Source organism: Magnolia sinica, chromosome 4 (genome assembly GCF_029962835.1).
Source record: "Magnolia sinica isolate HGM2019 chromosome 4, MsV1, whole genome shotgun sequence".
Lineage (NCBI taxonomy): Eukaryota > Viridiplantae > Streptophyta > Magnoliopsida > Magnoliales > Magnoliaceae > Magnolia > Magnolia sinica.
In genome coordinates, this window is record NC_080576.1 from 82,154,320 (window position 1) to 82,164,302 (window position 9,983).

The 9,983-nt window shown below is 46.1% G+C and overlaps 2 protein-coding genes across 2 annotated transcripts; both read left to right on the plus strand.

Annotated features, from left to right (window-relative positions):
- The first annotated feature begins 1,019 nt into the window (after positions 1 to 1,019).
- On the plus strand, positions 1,020 to 1,472 carry LOC131244191 (uncharacterized). The gene has a single exon (XM_058243837.1). The coding sequence runs from the start codon at positions 1,020 to 1,022 to the stop codon at positions 1,470 to 1,472; it is 453 nt and encodes a 150-aa protein (XP_058099820.1).
- A 1,084-nt stretch (positions 1,473 to 2,556) lies between these two features.
- Positions 2,557 to 3,000, plus strand: LOC131244193 (uncharacterized). The gene has a single exon (XM_058243838.1). It carries the CDS (start codon positions 2,557 to 2,559, stop codon positions 2,998 to 3,000), a length of 444 nt encoding a protein of 147 aa, XP_058099821.1.
- Positions 3,001 to 9,983: the final 6,983 nt, after the last annotated feature.

A 9,983-nucleotide genomic window follows, 5' to 3' on the forward strand; every position in this document is an offset into this window, starting at 1 on the left:
TGTAGTCGGTTGGGTAGGGGTGTAGCCTTACCCATCTGGTGTAAGAAGGCATTGCTAGGTTGAGTCTGACCAGCTTGTAAATAGGTCCGCTGCCCTCGAGCTTTGTTAGTGATTGGCTATCCACAGGTGGGTAGTGAGGTCTCTAACGCTCATTTGACTATGCGGGTCTCGAGAGCGGCAGTCATCTAACAATGTACTGGACCCTAGTGATTTCCTTATAATGGAAATGTACTTAATATGTGGATTAGATATGAGGACTGGCATCACTTCGCATTGCATCGCATCAGCTACTTAAGCCCTTTATGCATCACCTTGTTACGGCGCCCAGTGCTCATTGTATTGCATTCATGATATGTCTCGGTAAGGCTAATGATATTGTCATTAATCATGTTTTCCTTCCTATATATCTTATTATTCTTCTGCGCACTATTATCACACACCTTCACCACCCTCTAAGCTTCTATAAGCTTTTACACGATTGATGCATGCACGAGATCCTAGGTCAGCATCATAGCGGCAGAGCTTGGATTAAAGTTAAGCCAAGGACCCCCAGTGTTGCAGATCTTCTTCCTACTTCTTTCTTTATCTGACGTATTTCCTTTCAGCTATGTACTTGTAAAATTTTAAATTTATAGTGGATTTTGTGATGTGCCCCTTTGTTACTTTTGAGATTTACTTGTTGTGATCTTGGGTATGCTTGCATTTAGAATGAATATACGGTTATGAAAATCCTCCTTGTAGGATCCCAGGATCGAAATCTGCCTAAGGAGTTGAGAATGGGGTACTATGGAGGTTGTTGTGCCTAGAACCAGCTACCGGGTTCCTTGTAAGTCTGATTACCAAATCTGGGGCATGACAGGAGTTGGTATCAGAGCATAGTAAGTAATTTTAGAATAACTCAGGATAACTTCGAATATCTATTAAGAGCATAGATCAAGTAGTGTCCTAAGATCCTTCTTTCGCTCCGTATTGAGCTTGTAATTTTCTTGATTCCTTGCGTCGTTGTTATTTTGCAGACGATGCCGCCTAAATGTGGCAACCGTGGTCGTGGAGCCCATGGCCGAGGTGCCCGTGGTAGAGGTACTCATGATACCCGTTCTACCCGAGTGCATCTCGCTCCCGTCGTAGAGGATTCGATCCCCGAGGTCCCGATTCAGCCTCCTATTGAGCCTATAGCACCTGTTCCTCCTATAGCACCTGTTCCTCCAGTTGCTCCAGTTCCCCTGCCGATTCCCCCTTCTCAGCTTGCTATTCCCGTTACTGAGGCTCCCACTCCGTTAGCCGCACCCGTACCTCCACCCAAGGTGAGTGCCGCTCCTACTTTCCCGATATTGCCAGTAGGTGTCGAGCATTTACAGCAACTGATGCAGCTTGTCGCTACTGCATTGCAGACTCGTCAGCCTGCAGCCGTTCCAGTTTCTGAGCAGAGTGATTTTCCACGCACTAACACTATTTTCAGAGACTTTAGGTAGTCTCGCTGAGGCATGGCGTACTGAGATCACGAGGATTTTTGACACTATATAGTGTCCTACTGATCAGAGAGTTTCCCTTGTGACCTATCTTCTTTAGGACGAGGCCCGTTATTGGTGGTCGTCCATGTCCACGATGGTGAGGACAGATTTTATTTGGACTTGGGAGGAATTTGTGGTTTGTTTTGACCAGAAATTCTTCCCTGAGCATGTTCAGAATTAAAGGATGATTGAGTTTGAGACCCTAGTTCAGGGTGATTTGTCGGCGTCACAGTATGAGGCCCATTCTTGGCCTTATCTAGATTTACTCCTCATCTCACCAGTGATGAGAAGATAAGGGCTCGCCATTTTGTAACCGTCTTGCGTCCTACTCTTCGTATCCATGTGGTGGGACATTGTTTGGAGTCATTCGATTAGGTTATCCATCGAGCGTTGGTTTATGAGAAGGACTGGGCTATGACCCAGAGATCATGAGAGCAGAGTTCTGATGGAGACCAGAAGAGGAGAGCACCAGCCGGCAGTTCCAAGCAGCATCATCAGCAAAGACGGAGGGGCAGATCAAAGTTTAGACAGTTTGTGGCTCAGTCAGCAGCTCCATCATCATCATCAGTGCAGTCAGGTGCTCCACCTTAGGGCCCCTTTTTCGGTGTTTACTTTGATTGTGAACAGGCTAGACATCAGAGGTGAGATTGCCCTCTCCCCATACATCAGCAGAGGCCACCGAAGTTACCTCCTCGTCCTCCTCAGCAGCAGTGAGCCTAGCTTCCAGTCCCCGCTCCTAGGGCTCCTCCTCAGCAGCACAGGTAGCCAGGTAGACCTCCCCAGCAAAGACAGCAATAGCAGAGACATCAGCAACCGTAGATGGGATATCCACAGGTCCATCCCCTGGGTCGAGTGTGTATTGCAGCGCAGGAGGCACAGACTCAGGGTCCAGAGTCTTTTGATTTGCTTCCCTTGCCAGCTTATTCCGCACTATAGGTGTCAGGCCAGGACCCACAGTCATCGACTGACGGAGTCATCGAGGGTATTCTTCTTTTTTCTACTTACGTTGCCCATGTTTTTTTAATTCTGGTGTTCCCATTCTTTCATGGCTGAGCAGTTTTGCCAATCGACCAGTATTTCGTCGGAGTCCGTGATTAAGGCCTTGGCAGTTTCGACTCCCATGGGAAAGTCTGTTGTGTTGACTCGTCGCTGCCTTTCATGCCCAGTGTTAGTGGGCGATATGTTCCTTCCTACCGATCTGTTCATGATGCTAATGGCAAGTTTTGATGTTATTCTGGGTATGGACTGGCTTGCGGAGTATTGTGCCGTCTTGGAATGTGCCACGAGGACAGTTACATTTCACATTCCCAGCTTGCCAGTGTTCCGGTTCATCGTCGAGCCTAGAGGAGAGCCCTTATCTAGTTTCTTGGCTTCTGTTGTCAAGGATTCTGTGGCGGGGTGTATTGAGCAACTGCCAGTTGTTTGTGAGTACCCGGATGTGTTCCAGGAGATCCCAGGTTTGCCGCCACGTCGGCAAGTGGAGTTTTAAATTGATTTGGTGCCCTGTACCGCACCTATCTCGAAGGCCCCCTACCGGATGGCACCGATGGAGTTGAGGGAACTGCAGGAGCAGTTGGATGAGTATGGGAGTTAGGTTTCATTTGTCTCAGCAGTTTACCTTGGGGAGCCCCAGTATTATTCGTGAAGAAGAAGGATGGCTCGTTGTGGCTGTGTGGATTATCGTGAACTTAACAGAGTCACCATCAAGAACTGATACCCGCTTCCCCTTATGGATGATCTGTTTGAATAGTTGTAGGGAGCACAGTATTTTTCTGAGATAGACTTGCGCTCCAGTTACCATCAGATTTGGGTCCGAGAGGAGGACATCCCGAAGATAACTTTTCGGACACGCTATGGTCACTTCAAGTTTCTAGTCATGCCGTTCGGACTAACCAATGCACAGATCGTATTTATGTAGCTGATAAACAAGGTCTTTTGGTCGTTCCTCGATCAGTTCGTGGTGATATTCATTAATGACATTCCAGTATATTTGAGTACCGGGAGGACTATGTTGAGCACTTGTAGATTGTGCTTGAGACCCTCCACGCCCACCAACTGTATGCGAAGGTGGAGAAGTATGAGTTGTGGCAGGAGGAGATGAAGTTCTTCGGTCATGTGGTGATGAGGGAGGGTGTCGGTGTGGACCCCTCAAAGGTTGATGCAGTGTATCAGTGAGGCCAATCCACAAATGCATCCGAGATCCATAGCTTCCTTGGTATAGCAGGATATTATTGACAGTTTATAGAGGGTTTCTCTCGTATTGCAGCACCGCTGACCCGGTTGATGCGGAAGGGCGTCGAGTTCGTTTGGAGTGACGCTTGTGGTGAGGTATTTATAGAGTTGAATGACAGCCTCACATCCGCTCCTGTTCTCACTCTTCCTGAAAGTGTGGAGGCATTATCTATATGGGGTCAGATTCGAGCTCTTCTCGGATCATAAAAGCTTGAAGTATCTATTTTCACAGTCCGAGTTGAACCTATGTCAGAGGCGATAGATGGAGCTATTGAAAGATTACGATTTCAACCTTTATTACCACCCAGGTAAGGTGAACGTGGTGGCAGACACGTCAGCCATGAGGCCTGGTGGCACATATGATGGTTCGATAGTTGCAGATGCTCGAGGATGTTTCAGAGTTTGACTTTGAGTTCGGCCTGCATTTTGCTATTGTTTAGCTTTTGAGCTTGTTGATTTAACCCTCTTTGATGGCTAGGGTGATTGAGGCTCAGCAGACAGACGAGTCACTTCAGGAGTACCGAGCAGAGGCCACATCCGTGAAGCAGTCAAAATGGCAGATTGGTTCCGATTGTGGATTACGCTTCAGAGGCCGATTGTGTGTCCCATACGTGCCAGAGTTGCATCGTGATCTGATGACCAAGGCAGACAGATCGAGACTTACTATTCACCCGGGCTCCATGAAAATGTATCGTGATATGAGGAGGCAGTATTTATGGTAGGGGATGAACCACCAGATTACTAGTTTTGTGGCCGAGTGTGACACATGACAGCGTGTCAAGGCCGATCACTATAGACCTCCTAGTCCCTTGGAGCCGTTGAGCATTCCAATGTGGAAGTGGGAGCATGTGTCGATGGACTTCATCGCAGGTTTACTGAGGACTCAGCGCGATCACAATACCATCTGGGTTATCGTCAATCGTTTGACAAAGTCGGCTCATTTCATTCCGGTGCGTGCTTCTTGGTCTATGACCGGCTTGCAAAGATGTTCATTGAGGAGATAGTGAGACTGCACGGCATCCCAGTTTCGATCATTTTAGACCAAGACTGTAAATTTACATATCAGTTTTGGAGAAGTTTCCATCAAGCGATGGGGGCCACTTTACATCTCAACATCGCTTATCATCCGTAGATGGATGGGCAGACCGAAACGGTCAATCAGATCCTTGAGGATATGCTCAGAACTTGTGTGATTGATTTTGTGGGTAGTTGGGATGAGCATTTGCTCCTCGCCGAGTTTGCGTACTACAATAGTTATCAGGCGACTATCGGTATGGCTCCTTTTGAGGTATTTTATGGTAAACCATGCAAATCTTCTAGCTGTTAGACCAAGGTTAGTGAGCATCGTCTCTTAGGTCCCGAGCTTGTATAGCAGACGTCGGAGGCTATTGATGTTATCAGGCAGAGGATGCGTACAACTCAGAGCCGACAGAAGAGTTTTGCTGATCGTCGGCGTTAACCCCTCGAGTTTGCAGTCGGGGACATGGTATATCTCAAGGTCTCGCCTATGAAAGGCGTGGTTCATTTTGGTGTGAAGGGCAAGCTTTCCCCGAGATTCATTGGACCTTTTGAGAATATCGAGCACGTGGGCATTGTGGCCTATAGGCTTGCCTTACCTCCTGAGTTGTCCACGATCCACGATGTGTTCCATGTTTCTTTGTTGCGGAAGTATGGGTCATACAATATCCTTGTGATTGATTGGCAGCCACTCGAGGTATGTGAGGATGATTCCTACATTGAGCAGTCGATTCGTATTATTGATTGGAAGGAGCAGGTTCTCAGGACCAAGGTGATTCCCTTAGTGAAGGTGCAATGGGGTCATCATTTGGAGGCCGAGGCGTCTTGAGAATGTGAGGCCGAGATTAGAGAGCATTATCCCCATTTGTTCGATGATTGATTACTTGCATTGCTTGTATTGCTTTCTCTTGTGATTGATGATTGAGATATATATATATATATATGATGATGTTTATGCATTTTCATTGTTCCAGTTTTGATAATTTTGAGGATGAAATTTCTTCATTGGTGGGGAGGATTGTAAGACCCGACCTGAGTTCCTGTGTGCATGTGTGTGCAGGTATGCATTTCATTTCTCTTGGTCTCGCGGTCCTACCGGTTGAATCCCAGCGACCTATGACCCTCAGATAGTGTTTGCGGTCATCCTTAAGTCCGGTTACGTTGACCTAGCTTAGATCGGCCCAAAACATATGCCATCTTGTTTGCATCGTCATTACAGTTTCAACGACATATCTTGTGCGTTCATCCGATATATAGATCAAAAGTTATGAACATTTCATTATATGACCCTTAATCATGTGGCCCACTTAGATATGATGCATGTAACCCCACCTTTGGCACAAGTTCCAAGGCACACTACACACACCACACAAAAATTTCATAGCTAACACCACCCAACCCCACACACCACCAAAACCTACTCTAACCTACCACTTTAGTTTCTCCTCCCGTAGGCAATCATTGCCTTTTCTTATAAACTCATTATTACATTGCTAGAAAATCCTTCCCTCTCTCCCTCCTCATTTTCTCTGCATGCTAGGGAAAATCCCTCTCCCAACATCCCAAAATCCCCCATTTCTCCAACCCTTAAAGCTCCAAAATCCCTCCAATCCCACCCTTAAAATCTCATCTCAACCATTAAACCACGTTCATTGGTCCAAGATACATGGTGTGGAAGGTTGAGAGCTTGGTTTGCATGTGGGTGACTATATCTTGCTGATTTCTTTTTTCATCCCTTAATCTTCTTATTTCTTCATGAATGGAACATATGAGAGCCACCAATCCATGGTGGGGATCCCATTTAATCCCATGGATGTGGCCCTTGGCCCATCCTACATGCATGTCATGTTCCATGATGGGGCCATCTCTATAGACCCCATCATCATGTATCTCATGATCTACAACATCCTAAGGTCATCTAGACCTTAACATCATATTGGGATGGCATCCCAACCATTCATTGTAAAGCTAGACCATGCATGTATTATATTTGTGGTTGTAAGTATAAATCAATGTAGATGTAAGGGTGAGATTATTCTTGGGAGGACTCATTAGTGGTTGAGCCCAACAACCCCCCTCCTTCTGGCTGGATTGTGTTCCTTCTCCATCTTTTCTTTCCTTTCTTTGTAGTGGATCTAATGTATGTGTGGCCCACCTGATGTACCATGCAACCAGGCCCAACCTTGTTGCCCCATGTTATTGGCATGTTTTGGACAGCCTTTGGGCTTGATTTTATAGTTGATCTTGGAAGGGGCTTGGGTCTAAGAGTTGTGTGACCCATCTAGGTGCACCCCACCTTGATGAATTGGTGATTTATTTCCCTTTTATTTATCTTTTGGGCTGGTTTGGACAACAACATGTTGCTGTCCATATTGCTAGAATTTCTATTATGTTGCTGGAATGTTTGGCATGTAGGACTTATTTGTGGAACCTTTCTCTTTGATTTCTTGGTTATTTCTTGAAGGAGTGGACCCCACCTTGAGGTGTGATGGATCACACCTCAGATTGTCCATGCAATGGCACTAAAAAATGAGGCCCAAAGGGGGTGGGCTGTCCACCTTGCTGGACCATCCAGCCCTATATATTGAGGGGAAAACACAAATTTCAAATTGATTTTCTAAGTGGTGGGCCACTTTTGTGGACCCCACCTTACCGTATTTTATGGGAAAAATATCAAACATTCATCCCTCCCCTCCTAGGTGAAGTTTGGGCCCACTTTTTATGGGGTACATTGTATGGGTAGCAACATTTGTACAACAGATTTTTAATTCCCAACATTGTTGTCCATGAAGTTCCTTCATGAATTGCTATGGTTTATGACTCTCCTAATAGCCCATCTTGTGGGCCACCATGTTACGACCTATCTTGGGGATGTGGGCCACCACTTTCATCTCAAAAAAAAAATGAAGAAATGGCTGCTGGAATGGCAGCACATAGCTGGACATTCCAGCGGGGCTGGCGTCTAGCCATGGGCTGGCCGTCCACCCTCCTAAGGCCCACTATGATGTATGTTTGATCCATGTCACCCTCCACCTTATAGACCCCATTAGTGCGGCTCATCTCCCATGTGGGACGCCCACATGTGGGACCCACTTTGATGCATTTAAGGGGGGACGTCCCAGCCCCTTGGACTGTCCACCATGGGACGCCCAGCCCATTGAGCTGTTGTTGGACGTCCAGTCCAGTAGCATGGCCCACTTAATCTATGTGTTTTACCTACTCTTCTCATCTGGTGGGACCCTTTATGACATGTGTGGGTCACCAGAGAGCAAAATAATTGTATAAATTAATTTTTATTGAATTTCCAGTAAGCCCAGATAGTGGGTGGGATGGAATTTCAGCAATAGGCCCAAGGTTACTACCCACAAATGTATGTTTTGGGGCAGCATGGCCCACTAGATTTGGGCATATTTTCATATACATCTTGCCCTATTTCTAATCAGATTTTGGGCTTAAGTAGTGCACTCTTAAGGCCCATTCCAATTGAGTTTTATTGGACCTATATTCATAGTTATTGTTGGGTTTCCTAGGCCCATTGTCCTGGAACTTTCTTGATAAGCCCCAAATCTTTGGGCCTATATTTAATACACTATTGGGATGGATTTTGTGGGCCAAAATACACAAGTAGCTGGGCTCTTAGTTGCCCATTAAATCAACCCCATACTTAGGCCAAGTTGTGGGGCCCAACTCACTTGTTTTAAACATTAGAATTGCCCATATGGTTGGAATAACAGGCTATCCATTAGGCCCACCACAATGAGTGGACACATGACCTTTATGGTTGGGCCCAAAAACCTTGCTTGATTGCCCACCAAGTTGCCTAAGTGTTGGGCTTAGTCTATAGCCCACTAGGCCTTGGATTGCTTAGGCCTTAGGCCTTTCTTTATATGTGTGTAGGTTGCGGGCTACCTATTGGGACCCAGTTGAGGTTGGATGTCCTCTTTGGTGGCCCTAAGGTAGGACCATAGGGTTGTTATAAGTGGTTGAAGGCCCACTTTGGACCCTTAAAAGGACCGCTTCTTCCTTAGGCCTTTATGACCCTCTTAGCTTGTGGGGTACCCTGAGTATTGGGCTCCCACTAAAGGACTTCTCTTAGAGTACACGTCTATGTATCTAGACCTTGCCCCTCCTTGGGAAGGAGTACGTTTCACTTCATCATCACCGAGTAGTGTACTTATACCATTATGACCCATATGCATCATCTGCGTGAATGGATTGCATTGTGTCTGGTCATTAGGTTGATATGATAGAGGGATGGAGTTTATCCCCTTGTGCACATCGAGTGCTTGAAGCTAGTGTATGATCTGTATGCGTGACTCATGCATTGGCGTCGCATTTCATGAAAATACCGCCCTTCATTAGGGCCTTGCCTCCACAAGGACATTCGTGGATGGCCATATGTGTTGACACCGAAAATGTTACTTGACAATATAGGGTGCATAGGATGCCAGTGGGTGAAATTTACAAAACTTTCATAGTACCAAGGATCCACCCCAACGCCGTGACCGAGTGGAAACTATGAGCATACGAGGGCCTTATACTGTTAGCCCGTGACTCCCACTGTCGTGTAGTCGGTTGGGTGGGGGTGTGGCCTTACCCGTCTGGTGTTAAAAGACATTGCTAGGCTGAGTCTGACAACTCATAAATGAGTTCATTGCCCTTGAGCCTTGTTGGTGATTGGTTGTCCATAGGCGGTTAGTGAGGTCTCTTACGCTCGTTTAACTGTGCGAGTCTAGAGAGCAACAGTCATCCAGTAGTGTACTGGACCCTGGTGATTTCCTTATGATGGAAATGTATTTGATAAGTGGATTAGATATGAGGACTGGTATCATTTCGCATTGCATTTGCATTGGCTACTTAAGCCCTTTATGCATCACCTTGGTATGGTGCCCAATGCTCATTGTATTGCATTCATGATAAGCCTCGGTAAAGCTAGCGATATTGTCATTAATCATGTTTTCCTTCCTATATCTCCTATTATTCTTTTGTGCACTATTATCATACACACCTTCACCACCCTCTAAGCTTCTATAAGCTTATGCACGATTGATGCGTGCAAGAGATCCTAGGTCAGCATCGTAGCAGCAGAGCTTTTATTAGAGTTGAGTCAAGGACCCCTAGTGTTGCAGATCTTCTTCCTACTTCTTTTATTATTTGACATATTTCCTTTCATCTATGTACTTATCAAAGTTCAAATTTATAGTGGATTTTGTGATGTGCCCC